Here is a 14802-nt window from a genome sequence, read left to right on the forward strand (position 1 = left end):
AAACCTTCAAACATTATCAATGGTGGACATACATGGACACTTTAAAACATAAATTTTATTCAATAAATATCAACATTCATCGTAAATCCAAAGAGAATTAAATCTTCCTCTACCCTTCCATTCATATTTCTATTATCGAATCAAATTTCCATCATTACCTTGTCATTCCAGAAAAATCCAAGCTTTTGGTTATTCTCTTCCCTAGAACTCATAAGGTTTTCCTTGTTTTTCTCTTCTTTTGCCTCTTTTTCTTCAATTCCAAAACTTTCACCAAGATAAACTTTTTCCTTCACTTCACTCCTCCTAAATTAAAAACTTAATTTCTATCTTTTTAATATTCCACTAAGGCCCAACTTATTACTAACTTACATATTTATTTTAATTTTTCATAATTTGCACTTTCCACCTTAAACCCATTGTTTCCTTTTATTTTATTATTTCATTTAAATAGTAGCATTAAAACATCATTTTAATCAATTAAATAATTATAAATAAATCTACCAACCTCTAATCACTCTCCACACTCTCTACCCAATGGTCACCCACCCTTGTTGTCCTAACACGTCTCAGTTATCACACAAATAATAATTAGATACACACATAAAATTACAATTAATTAATATAAACAACTTCTAGAAAAATATGGTGTTACAAGTCTCCCCACTTAAAGAATTTCCGTCCTCGAAAATTACGTAAAGTGAACATACTTAGATATGAATCCCTCATCTGACTTTCAAGCTCCCAAATTATGTTTCCTCCAACTGGTCCTCCCTAAGCTACCTTTAACAAGGTAATCTCTTTACCAAGCAACTGCTTCACTTTTCGATCATCTATCTGCATGGATGATGCCTCAATAATCAGGTTATCTCTCACCTACACATCACCACCTGAAAGAAGGCCCAATGCAATGTCTAAGAAGGGGGTTCAGAGTGAACCCAGGGGTGCGGTGTGTGTGAATGTTCGGCCTAAGGCCCAACCTAGTCCAAACCAAGGCAATACGTAGTGATTTCACATTCAAACTCACGAGCGCATATGAATTCCCTCCATCTGGAAACTCTTCCGCCGCGCCAGAGGTCGCCTCCGGCGGCGGCGGAGCCCTAACCTCCCAACAAAATGTATAAAAATCTTCCTCTCATTGCCCAAAACCTAAATCCACAGTCCAATTTCCGAAATTCATCATCAAACATTCAGATCAAAGTAAAAATGGTGCAAACCCTAGCCTATCAAATTGTAAATTAAATACTGAGAGGGAGGAATCAGAGCCTAATGAGTTAGGGCTTTGATTCATCAAGTTCAAAGCTACATCACTGTATCAAAGAAGGGAGGAGAAGGAACTTACCTATTGGAGCAACTCCAGTGGTTCTTCTGGTCATCGTGCACGAAGGTTCAAGACTTTCCACTTCTTCAGGTAAATGCTTCAAACCTTGATTGGCCATGTACTCTCCTCTTTCTTCCAATCCTCTTCTTCCTTCTTCTATTATTTGGTTGCGATATGAGATTTGCATGGTGTGAGATTGAGATTGAGATTGCAGTGAACTCTTGAGTGAGAGAGAGCTTGAGAATGAAGAGTGAAAATCGATTTGTGCTCTATGATTTTGATTCGTGTTGATGAATGAATGAAGAGAGATTGTGTGGATTCTTGATATTTTTCATCTGTTATGAATGAATGCAGAATGTTGATTTGTAGAGTTCAAATTTCAGCTATCAAATGCACATGAAATTACATTGAAATTCATAGTTAGTTGCACATTCATCTTCAGTTAGCATGTTAGTTATTCACATTCCAATTTCAGTTGGTGAATTTGTTATTCTCTATGGTGTATTAGTTAGTTATTATGGACTCTCATGTGGTCTGTTGAATTTCTGCAGGTTAGATGTGTTAACTGCTGAATTCGATTTGTACAGCTCCGATCAGTTAAACGTGATTGTAAGGTAATGTCGAACCGTATTATGCAACATTAAGCATTAGCCTCTATTAACTGAACTACTTATTAGTAACTTGGTAATTAGTATGCTGTTTGTTAATGTTAATCAGGTCAATTAAGATCTTGGAACTGGTTGTTAAGGTCAATTGTTGGCTTATGATGGTTGAATGAACCACTGCTGTTACCTCCCTTTTTCGGACTCAGTGAGGCATGTTGCTGCTAACATGTGTCAATCTATGCGTTTTTTCCTGTAGCAGTTAATTGGTAACTTGTTAATTGTTGATGAGGGCACTGTTATTTCCCTTAGAAAACTGATTATTATTGGTTCATTGACAAGTTAGATATGTTGTCTATGTTAGTTCATGTTCTAATCAGTTGAAAAAAGGAGATCCCTGCTTGTGTACACGGCTAGTTGTTATTTGGTTTGGGTTAATAGTTAAAAAGGTTCAGTTGATTGGTCGGCTTGAAAAAAGAAATGAGTGATATTGCATCTATTGATTACCAGTTAAAATTGGTCAGGAGTTATTTGAATATGTTAATGTTATTATTATTTAAAAATAATAATTTTTATTATTTAAATATAAAAATAATTAAAAAACTATTTAATAATAATCCTAATAATATACTTAAATTATAATATTGTATTTAAAAAAAATTAAAAAAATTTCATTCATCAACTCGGTCAACCATTGGCCGAGTCAAAATAAAAAGTGGGTCATTCTGAAAAATCATTTTCAAAACGGGATATATTGGAAATATCATTTCAAAAATGGGGCACTACGGTAAAAAAAAAAAAAAGTCTAATTTTACATCCTTATAACTTAAAACCCATGGGTGACCTGCAGTATACACACACTAGTAAGTAACATAACAAAGTATAAGGAACATCATTGAAATGAGTTTATGTTCGTTGAGATATAGTAAGGTTGTGACTCTAGAATGCAGTGTAGAATTTTATAGGTTTTGTTTCTCAATAGTCCCACATCGATCGGCTTATTTTAATTTAAGAGTTTATATACATACTACCTATCAATTTATTAACTTCTGGGTTATTTGAATGTTGCAAATACAACAAGATCTATTTTAAATTTTGAATTAATTAATTTTTAAATAAAATTTTTAAAAAACTTAATTAAAATATTAAAAATTAATTAATTAATGAAAATAATACTAATAAGTTAATTATTAATCAATATTGTCAATTCATTAAAAATATTTTTTTTGTCTTAATCATCACTAACACGTCTGCAAAATTGGAGGGAGATTAACTAAATCCCAAGTAATGTAAAGTTCAGAGACCAAAAAATTGATTTTTAAAATGAAGGGCTAAAAGTTAAAAATCATCAAAATAAAGGGACCAAAAGTACATTTAAACCTAAATAAAATATGTAATTGTAGTTGATGGGAATCAAAGTTGTCCTTGACGTGTCTTTCCCCTCTATTGTTCCTTGAACCGAGGGAATAAGTGACTTATTTTTTAAATAAAAATCAAAAATCAAAATTAAGGCGCGTTTTTAAGTGATCTTATTTTGCTTGGTTGGATCACCGAGATAAACTTTTCTTAGAAAATGTAATATTTATAGTAGTGCGTCTATCAGTTCTCAACCACTTGATGTCACATTCAACATTCTAACATGTTTTTCAACTAATAAATTGAATCTCTTAATATTTGTGAATATTTCACTTTCTTATCCATCAAGTAAATCCAAATATAATTAGTGAATTCATTTATGAAGGTTGGGATGTAGCAGTTACCTTTGTTTTACTTTACTTCAAATGGTCTTCATACATTTGAAAAATCTCACCATCTAATGGCATACAAACCAAGGAGTGTGACTCTTCATCCCTTCCATGTAATTCTCGTATAGGAAGAAAATCACAATTTTCATCGGTCTTCACATCTACAATATCTTCAATATAATCATGCATGAAAATAGAAAACTGAGACAAATATAGGTGTCTTGAATACTTTCTAGATGGTTGAATTGAGGGAGCCTTATTGAAAGATCTCTTGGACATTTGAATTCTTTGTGACACATCAACATATTCTTCTCAATGTGAAGGATCACAATGCACATCATTCTCTGACCCCTTTTTACTCTTCTTGACTCCTTTTTTTTGTTTAACTCCACGAGTGACAGACACATAGAAGTTGTAGATAGATATGTAAGTTCATACACCTTTTTCTTCATCGACCTCTAACCAACAATATCTAAGGTGCTGAAATACTTCTTAAACTCTTCAGTTCATCGTTTAAGTTCAATTGTGTCCAACTTCCTTTTTCAATGACTACATACTCTTTTATGTATAATTTTCTCAAAAAAAAATAAGAATGAATTCCAATGGAATAAGATCACCTTGTATTTGTAGATTTGATAGTTCATATGCCCAAGATAACCCATGTGTTGTCTTAATGAAGTATTCACATGAAACTTTATCAACATCAACTTTTCAGATTCTTCAATGCCCATGTAAAATTTCACACCTTTCATGTTCCAAGTAAACAAACCCAATAGAAAAAGCCAACTCACTTGACTTAACACCAACAATCTCAAGTAATGGGAGTCGATATCGGTTGGTTTTGCACATGCACTTAAAGATCAAAATTAAATGAAACATATTTAACAACTTTATTGAATCAGAACGTGTCAAGAATATATCACCCACAACATCCGAGTTCTCCCTATTTTTGATCCAAAACATATACTTCTCTTTATAAATTATGCTAAAAAATATTGTATTTCATCAATGTACCTCTAATTGTTTACCAGTATGTTCGCTTGTCTTATACAATTGTTCGACACTTATTAGTTATCAATATTTCGATCTTTAAACAAATTCATTATAAACCTAGGCGCTATGTTGTAATTTATTATGCATTCACGATTTGTCTTTCTTAAGGTTTTATACGATCAAATATGTCATGACCGTCTAAATTATCAGTTAGATTGTGGTTGTGAATACCACATTTAACCTTTATGTTCTAACTACAACTAGATGTCACAGATCTCAACCAAAAGGGGCACACAACTCTTCTAGTACAAGTAACTTCCGACTTTTCTTTGTTCTTATAATTTCCTCCCCTATCATAACCAAGAATCAGTTTGTCCTTCATGCCTCTTAGCCCATTTGTCGTATAAGAACGAATGATAACCACAATAATACCATGTTATCTCCCAAAATTTTTTTTGGAGTGTGTGTGTTTTAAAAAAAATACGATGTGCTGGATTTTCAAAATTATCAATAGGCGGAAAACTTGCATCAGATATTTCAAAATATCCGATATAAATGGATACTGGTATAAATGAATACCGCGTTTGTGATTGGTATGAATACCGCGTTAGTGATTGGTAAGAAATATCGGTAGATCTCTGACCTTTTAGCTTTTAAAATTTTCGTGGTTCTACTGAATTTTTATTTTAACTATCTGATATTTAGTTTTCTACTAACTTTTTAAAGTTTTTTTCAAAAACTGCAAAATTTTGTAGATATAAATTATGAGAGGATCACTATTGATATTTAGAAATTATGGCTCAGAATATGGTGTAGGTGGTTGTGCAGGTGCACAATAAAAAGTTACCAATGATTGGTCAGTTCTAACTATCCATCCTCTGGTGGCCCAACAGTTCTGATATACAAAATCAACTTCCTTTGTTTCTGCTGAGAGACAGCACACATAACAAATTTCTGTTCCTAAATCTACAATGGTATACAAAAAAATACTATTATGCTCAAATTTGCCTATACAAGATAAACTTTATGTCACTGAGACAATTCAATGATGCCACCATTCAACAAAATATGAAAATACATTCTGTCAGCTCATTTGCCTAGGAGAATTTCCCACATTACTCTCAGCATTTTGAGAATCACTTTGAGCTGGATGAGTGGTTGCAGAGGATTGATCAGACGGAACCGCATCCGCGGACTCGCCATTCTGTTGATTCCACCGAGCAAGCCATCTTGTCCTCCATTTCAATATCTCCATAAGAATAGATGTTCCGCACATTACAGTTCCAAACCCAGCAAATGTAGCTAGTAGGATCGCCAAAACAGCTTCCATATGAGCCTGTCATAGTGCCGTTTCAAAAAATATATATCAAATGCATTACAGATACTTTGTAGTCACGAACGTAGACATACTTGGCCGAACTAGGTTAACAAATATTGCATTTATTGTCGGCTATTTGCGTTACTATTTCTCTTTCGTTATGGTCGCAAGAAAGTGTTTCTTACCACTGAGTAAAGAAGATGTCCAGCAAGAACCACTAAACAAAACTGGATGGTTCCGTAAATCCAAACACGATTTCTCCTCACTGAGAATAATTTGAAGGAATAGATGAAAATTTTGTATAATATAATATAAGGAATTCGAATTCAAATTCAAACCACTGAGATGAATGAAAATAGAAAAAGTCTCACCCATGGTCGTAGCTGTCATGCTTGCAAGAAGACCAAGTATACAAGAAAACGGAAGGGACATGGCGATAGCACCAGATCCCATACTCGAAACCTGTCCATCAAGAAATTAGAGTTTATCAAACACAGACACCAGACACGATATTGACATTGACACGTCAATAGTAATAACAATTTGAAAAGATAAACTTACAAGAAGCTGCTCAAGAAAACAAAAGTAAGCTAGCATGTTGACAATGACAAGAATCGGGGCGTCCTGCCAAACCCTGTCAAAAATCTGCATTAGTTTTTTCGTGCCTTGTCTGTGCAACCCTTATCTAAAAGTTTATCAATGATATTATAGCACGGCGATGATTTTCTCTTGCCTGTATTGAGACGATTCGTCTAGGTGACCTCTGTTCGATTGCAAGTTAGCGCTATGAAGTCGTAAGAGAGTGACAGGTAAGTTCTGAACTTCTTGTTTGCACACATCACATGTCCTATTACCTTTAATTCCGAACCATTTAACCGCACATTCTTTGTGTGCTAGTGAAAGCTCGCCTTTGCAGCTACACTCCAATTTAAAATTCTCCGCACCTTCTCCCAATTCAACCATACAAATTCTACAAACAGCTTCTTCTTCTGGAATATCTTCGCCTCCATCCTCAGTTTCAACTGAACCATAACACTCACACGCATAAGTTCGGAAATTAGCAACTCAAATGTGACAGAACACAATTTTTTTAGTCGTGTCCGTAATTCAAGTCATTATGATTTAAGACTACAGGCTATAAATATTACCATTTTCACCAGTTGGAGATGCTGCAAATGTTGCCGAGGAAATTTTCTCGTTCGATGGTGGTATCATCCGAAAAATTCGAAACCTGCCACCAACAGAAGTATCTTCTCCGGTAAATGCAGGAACAGATCGCGAACGATGAATTGGTAACCGCAGTTCTTTCTCCTGTAAAATGGGCTAAGCATAAACTATATCCAATCAAACAAGTGTTCCACATTTTGTTTTTACTACATACTAACGGCAAAAAAATAGTTTTACACAGACATCCAATGTAACATGTTGCTAATGTTGCTAAGATACTTACACTAGCCATTGCGGGATAACCTTTCCCGCCATGTACAGACGCGGGATTTGAACGAGGAACCGGCGATACAGGCAAGGAAGATGTTTTCCTCCCTTTCAATTTGATACGAGACAACGTCCTAGAAAGAAAAGGCTTTTTCGACGATACCGTGGACGAACCTTCAAGTGCAAGAAAAGCAGCTTTTTCAATCTCAGAAGCTGTGTTCTTAAACTTGAAACTGAGTTTCGGTATAAGCGATTTTTTAAGAGTTGGCCTGTTTCTAGAACTAGAAGAACCAGGTGATTCATTGTTTGGAATGAAACCAGGACTTGCACAAGGAGAAAATAGCACTCTTCTTGGTGATGGAGTTAGAGGTATGTTTATTCTCAAGAAATCTTCTTTTGCTTCTTCTTGAGTTCTTAATGGTGTCTCTATGCTAAGGTTTTGAGTTGTTCTTTGTCCACTTGTGAGTTCCTCAGTTATTTCAGATGATGCCATTCCCTATATACAAAATGAAAAAAGTTGAATACAATCACTTAATTAAGTGCTTATCAAATATATTGTGATTATGTTTACACTTTTCTATAGCAAAAGATAAACTCTTAAGTGCTTATGTTAGAAGATAAGCTCAAATAAGTCAATCCAATCTGACTCTTAATCAATTGAACTTATCTAAACTCATGAATGAAATTCTGATCTATGAAGCACAGACACGCTGAAAACACGATACCAACACTGTCACGACATCACTGGTATAAATTTGAACATAATTACAAGTTATAAATGTCGGTGTTGATTTTGGACACCGACACTAATATGAACACATTTTTTTTCTTGAGACGTCGCGTTACATGGATCCTAATACATGTGACCTAAATTTGACTGCAAAAAGAATATTGAAAGTAGTTGAGCTTAAAGGTAAGGGAAGTAGTTGATCTATTATGTGTGGCAGAATAAGACAAGTCACAATCATAAATGGAGCATATTAATCTATAATCACAAGCACTATATCACTAAATATCTTTACAAAATATTATGATTTTTCTTACCAGAAATTAAATCATATCACTATTGACTAGAAAATTTATATGGTGAGAAATGAAAATCATCACCAAAAAACTTATAACTCTTTTGTCAAATATATTTCCCCAATTTTCTTATAAACCTCTAATTTTCTTCTGAGAAAATTCTCAACATATACTTAAACACAAAATCTCAATCTATTCTCATGAATCATGATCAATGATATAAATAAATAAATATGCAAGAGTTATTCCAAACTTAAAAAAAAAAAAAAAAGATAGAAGAATATAATGAACCTTTGGAATTGAGATATGAACTCTATTTTCAATGGTACCAGCACCTTGGTTATTATCATCCATGGAAATTTGAGTTGCCATGGTGAATGGGGAAGCCAGAAAAGAAAAGAGAAAAGACAAGAAAAATATGAATTGAATAGAGAGAAATAATAATTTTGCAAAAAAGGAAGAAGAATTAATAATTCTTTGAGCATGGAAGGTGGAAATTGGCTGGAAAAAAGAATCAGAAAAGTTATATAGTAATAATTAGGTGTGGAGAAGAGAGAGTACACCATGGAAACAAGTTGTTTTGAGGTATAAGCATGAAGCAGACATGTTTCATATTTTTTTCTCAATTAAATACAAAATATAAGTCACACTTTAAAATATAATATATGGCTTGGGTGGCTAAAACATCATTCATATTATTCTAATTTATTGTTTTTAATTGGTGAGAAAAGTCAAAGTATGAAATAAGTTTAGAATGGATTTTTCTGTTTTTTTTTGTTTAAAAAATTATCTCTTAAAAGAAATCACATGTTCTAGTCTTTATTATAAATAAATAATTAATTTTTAGATATATTAAATAATAAATATATTTAAAGTATATATGAAAAATTAATGCTAATATGTGCCTCAAACACACAAGTTAAAAAACTCATAAATAATTTTTTTTTATTGAAATAAACAATAATATTATTAATTATATATATGTGTATTAAATTCACTAATAATTTTCAATTTTTTTTATTATATTTATTTTTTAATTTATATTCCAAGAACTATTATCCATTGATTATTGAATGTATTTAATTTTTTTAAATAAAGAAAAAAAGTATTAATTATAAAATTGGTAAGGAAGGTGAGTTTTTTTAATTACATATATTATAGGGTCACTATCTTAATATTTTTTGTTATACTCTACAATGATGCGCTAACCTCCAAACCTTGTGTTGTTTTCAAAATGGAAAGCTAGTGTGACGTTTGTATTGTACTTGTATGTACACTTATGTCAAATACTTCCTACGATTTCGAATATAAGCAATAAAAAAGTTTTCAATAATTTTAAATATAAATAAATATTATCTATAATTATTATATTTAATATCATTATTTTAAGTATATTTTTATTTTTTTTTCATATTTTTATATTTTTAATGATTTTCAAAAATAAAAGTTAGGGTAAAATTAAAAAGAATGTAAGACTTAAATATATTTAGACATTATTTTTAAAGGATGTATTTTATTTTTGTTGTAAAATTGCTTATATATTAGACTAGAGGGAGTATTAGTTAAAATTTCTCCTAAACGTATGATTGGTATAATTAAACTTGTAATTTTAATGGGATTAATATGGACGTTTACCTTTCCACCTTTGCTAAATCTCTCAAACCTTGTTGAAATTTGAAAATATTCTTTATATATAATTTAGAATTTGAAATTCAAACACACTATATTTTACAATAAATCAAGTTTATCACAAACGCATCCAATACAATTTTTTTTTTTTATTATTGCTCATTGCACCATTTAAAAATATGGACTTTTACCTTTCCACCTTTGCTAAATCTCTCAAACCTTGTTGAAATTTGAAAATATTCTTTATATATAATTTAGAATTTGAAATTCAAACACACTATATTTTACAATAAATCAAGTTTATCACAAACGCATCCAATACAATTTTTTTTTTTTATTATTGCTCATTGCACCATTTAAAAATATGGACTTTTACCTTTCCACCTTTGCTAAATCTCTCAAACCTTGTTGAAATTTGAAAATATTCTTTATATATAATTTAGAATTTGAAATTCAAACACACTATATTTTACAATAAATCAAGTTTATCACAAACGCATCCAATACAATTTTTTTTTTATTATTGCTCATTGCACCCTTTAATTATTTCAAATTCTATGAAAACTTAAATATATCTCTTGTGCATCGTTCGGAGTTTGAAATCCGGATGGACGATACGCACAACAAAACAAGTTCATCATAAATGCATCAAATACAAAAAAAAAAGGGTACATGTCTAGATTCCAATCTCCTTATTAACTCTTCGGAAATTGAAATCCTGAAACACCCTTTAGAATCCAAATAATCATGTTTTCTGCATAACTTTTTGTTAAACTCTTACACTCGTGATCATAACACATTTTTCCTTACACTCTTCCAAAAGTTTTTGCATTCTTATTCATTAATTTCGGTTGCAAACATAATTCTATTATATTTCAACATCAAAAGGTTGAAAAATTCAGGTGGAGACTTCAATGAGATGTGAAAGAATTTACCAATTTGATACTGGAAAAGTATTTACCAATAAACCGAAGTTTACTTTACGTGAACACGTGCGTGCTTCAACGAGTCAGTGCGGAAGCTGCCAAATTAAGTTTTGACATTGTTATTAAGAGTTTGGATTCTGGTTTTAATAGAAGACATACATTTGTCACAATGAGATGTGAAAGAAGTGGATAGTATAAAGAATCTATCTGAAAGTTGAAACATGATAACATAACAAAAAGAAAATATGGATGTCCTTTTAAGTTGCGCAGGTATGACAAATCGAATTATACTTGGACATTTAATATTGTAAGAACAAAAATTGTTCTACAACAGATTCCTTGATTTTGATGATAACAAAGGATGAAACCAAAAATGGCACCCTAACGAAAAGTTTCTAAGTGTGCAGGGTTCTAAAGAAAGAAGGAAGAAATCTGATGATGTCATCAGATACAAAACCAGATCAGATACAAACCATCAAATGATCAGAAGCATCTGAAGTGAAAACAAGTTCAAGAAAGTCTAACTCTGAGCAAAACAACAAGTATCAGAAGCATCTGAACAAGAAGTAGCTCTAGAAGTTCTGACTCTGAACAATACTATCTCTAGATTCCAGAAGTTATCAGCGCTATCTGAAGAAACTATCTGAACTTAACATCAGAAGCAAGATTCCAAGATTCTCCAGAAACACAAATACTCTGATCATGGAATTGCTAATCATGGAAGAGTAACGTTAAAGCCAAGTAAAGATTTGCAAATGGATTTCCTAATAGAGAAAGAGACGTTAATCTCCAATTTCAATAAAGAAGATACTATATCTGGTAAGTAGTCATTTCAAGGAGAGAAAGTTATCCTGCAGAAGCTATTTATGTTATGGCGTAAATTCATCTTATTACTCATCAGTTTCAACTACTACCTCACTGATCTATATAAAGGACTGCAAATCAACATTCTATATACACTACACATACAAGGAAAAATCATACTGAAACATCAACACAAGAAAACCTTCTTGCTCTCTAAATCTTCACGAAGCTTTTGCTTATAACGTGAATCACTTTGTTCATACTATTGTAATACTTGCTTATCTTAGAAGCACTCTAGATTACATAAATCTTTTATCTATTGTTTGTTTATTTCCTCAAGTGACTCTGTGTAGTCTATATACTTGAGAGGGCTAAGAGATTTTTATCTTAGACGTTGTTTGTAATCTTTCAAGATTAGTGGATTAAGTCCTTGTTGAAGGCGAAATCACCTTGGCCGGGTGGACTGGAGTAGCTTTGTGTTATAAGCGAACCAGTATAAAATCATTGTGTGGTTTTTATTTTGAAAAGCGCTTATTTTTCCAAACAATTCAAACCCCCCCTTTCTTGTTTTTCTCACCTTCAATTGGTATCAGAGCTCCGGCTCTGTTATTGATTTTCTAATCAAACACCTAACAGTATAGAGAGATCCAGTTCGAGAAAAACCATGGCCCACTCAAATGAAAGAGATAGTTATAATGCTAAGCCTCCTGTTTTTGATGGAGAGAAATTTGATTACTGGAAAGATAGAATCGAAAGTTTCTTTCTTGGTTATGACGCTGACCTCTGGGACATTGTCACAGATGGATACACACCTCCAGTCTCAGAAAATGGAGCTGAAGTTCCCAGAAATAAGATGTCAGAAGATCAGAAACGTATCTTCAAAAATCACCACAAGGCCAGAACAATACTTCTAAATGCTATATCATATAACGAATATGAAAAGATCACCAACAGAGAGACAGCCAAAGATATACTTGACTCTCTGAAGATGACCCATGAAGGAAACTCCCAAGTCAAGGAGACGAAGGCTCTGGCGCTTATCCAGAAATATGAAGCCTTCAAAATGGAAGATGACGAAGCTATAGAGGCTATGTTTTCTAGATTTCAAACTCTTATTGCAGGTCTTAAAGTGCTAGACAAAGGATACACGACTGCAGATCATGTTAAGAAGATAGTCAGAAGTCTGCCAAAGAAATGGAGACCTATGGTTACTGCTCTGAAGCTGTCGAAGGATCTGAACAATATTAGCCTTGAAGAACTTGTTAGTTCTCTCAGAAGCCATGAGATAGAACTAGAGGAGGATGAGCCTCAGAAAAAGAACAAGTCCGTAGCGCTAAAGTCCAGATCTGAAAGACGGAAACCTGACAGAACCAAAGCTCTCTAGGCAGAAACTGAAGATACTGACGATTCTGAACCAGAAGACTCTGATGATGAAGAAGAGTTGTCCCTACTAACCAGAAGAGTCAAGCAACTCTGGAAAAAGAGGAACAACAACTTCAGAAGACCAAGACCCAGAGGGGATCGTTCAGAGTCAACTTCAAAAGGTAAAGCTAACAAAGATATTACCTGTTATGAATGTAAAGAAACAGGTCATTATAGAAATGAATGCCCCAAGCTGAAGAAAGACAACTCTAGAAAAGAAAGCTTCAAGAAAAATACCTTCAGAACAAAGAAAGGATTAATGGCCACCTGGGATGATAGTGAATCTGGATCATCAGAATCTGACTCTGATGAACAGGCCAACGTAGCACTTATGGCTACCACATCCAGCAGCTCAGATGAAGAATCTGAAGAGGTATTTTCTGAACTTTCTCGTTCTGATTTAGAATCTTGTTTGTCAGAAACTCTTAGCTCATATCAGAAATTAAAACAAAAGTTTAAAAACATTAAAGGCTGTCTTAAAGCTAAATTTAAAGATTGTGGCGAGCTTGAGATGACAATTCTAGCACAAGAAGATAAAATTAAATTGTTAACATTAGAAAGAGATGGAGCAAAAAGAAAAAGCTTAGAATTAGAAGAAGCGTTATCTCAAACTCCACAAACTTCAAATGCAATAATTTATAAATACGAAGAAGCCTTTCAAGAATTTCTGAAAAATGGGATAGATAGGAGTATTATGGCATCCATGATCTATGGAGTTAGTCAGAACAATAAAAAGGGAATTGGGTATGATTCTAAGGAAGATAAAACTTCTACCAGTAACCAACTTAAGTCTCCCTTTTCATATCATTACACACACACACAAGAACAAAAATTTAAAAATGCTAGAAAACCCAAAGTTATAAGAAACTCTGGGAAAACTAATCTGAAAGGACCCAAGAGATTCTGGGTACCAAAAGATAAGATTGTGTATGTTGCAGATATCCTATGCAGCAAAGTTCAGACACCAGTCATGGTACCTGGACTCTGGATGCTCGCGACACATGACGGGAAGAAAGTCTATGTTCCAAAGTCTGGAACTTAAAGACGCTGGATTTGTAGGCTTCGGAGGAGATCAGAAAGGAAGGATCAGAGGCTCCGGAACTATTGGTAATGGTACTCTTCCCTCTATTTCTGATGTTCTTTATGTAGAAGGATTAATGCATAACTTGTTATCCATAAGTCAATTAAGTGATAACGGTTATGATGTAATCTTCAATCAAAAAACATGTAAAGCCATTAATCAGAACGATGGCTCTGTCCTTTTCACAGGCAAGAGGAAAAACAACATTTACAAAATAAATCTTTCTGATTTAAAAGATCAAAATGTTAAATGTCTAATGTCAGTTCACGAAGAGCAATGGGTATGGCATAGACGCTTGGGCCACATTAGCATGAGGAAACTTTCTCAGCTAACTAAACTCGAGTTAGTCAGAGGCCTACCTAAACTGAAGTTTTCTTCAGATGCTCTGTGTGAAGCTTGTCAGAAAGGAAAATTTTCAAAAACATCTTTTAAAAAGAAAAATGTTGTTTCTACCTCTAAGCCTCTGGAACTTCTTCACATTGACTTATTTGGTCCTGTGAAAACAGC

General features: G+C 33.0%; 1 protein-coding gene and 1 long non-coding RNA gene across 3 annotated transcripts; one reads left to right on the plus strand and one right to left on the minus strand.

Annotated features, from left to right (window-relative positions):
• The first annotated feature begins 991 nt into the window (after positions 1-991).
• Positions 992-2379, plus strand: LOC127098661 (uncharacterized). Its single transcript, XR_007793399.1, has 3 exons — positions 992-1408; positions 1870-1932; positions 2036-2379. It is a non-coding gene; the product is annotated as an uncharacterized LOC127098661 (long non-coding RNA).
• Positions 2380-5511: 3132 nt separating this feature from the next.
• On the minus strand, positions 5512-9077 carry LOC127098662 (uncharacterized). 2 transcript variants are annotated; one of them, XM_051037317.1, is made up of 8 exons: positions 8725-9077; positions 7427-7906; positions 7125-7287; positions 6710-6998; positions 6538-6610; positions 6348-6438; positions 6162-6241; positions 5512-5994 (listed from the first exon to the last, which is right to left on the minus strand). In XM_051037317.1, exons 1-8 carry the CDS (start codon positions 8803-8805, stop codon positions 5743-5745), a joined length of 1509 nt encoding a protein of 502 aa, XP_050893274.1. In that variant the 5' UTR covers positions 8806-9077; the 3' UTR covers positions 5512-5742. The 2 variants fall into 2 exon arrangements, with proteins under 2 accessions (XP_050893274.1, XP_050893273.1); XM_051037316.1 differs by having other exon boundaries at positions 7125-7299.
• Between the last annotated feature and the right edge of the window lie 5725 nt (positions 9078-14802).

Source organism: Lathyrus oleraceus, chromosome 6, assembly GCF_024323335.1.
Source record: "Lathyrus oleraceus cultivar Zhongwan6 chromosome 6, CAAS_Psat_ZW6_1.0, whole genome shotgun sequence".
Taxonomy (NCBI): Eukaryota; Viridiplantae; Streptophyta; class Magnoliopsida; order Fabales; family Fabaceae; genus Lathyrus; species Lathyrus oleraceus.

Coding starts and splice junctions, on each gene's coding strand:
- LOC127098662 (XM_051037316.1), bottom strand. CDS start 8,805: ATGGCAACTCAAATTTCCATGGATGATAATAACCAAGGTGCTGGTACC. Junction 6,999..7,124: donor ATCTCCAACTGGTGAAAATG/GTAATATTTATA, acceptor GTTATGGTTCAG/TTGAAACTGAGGATGGAGGC. Junction 6,439..6,537: donor GTTTTCTTGAGCAGCTTCTT/GTAAGTTTATCT, acceptor CTTGATGGACAG/GTTTCGAGTATGGGATCTGG.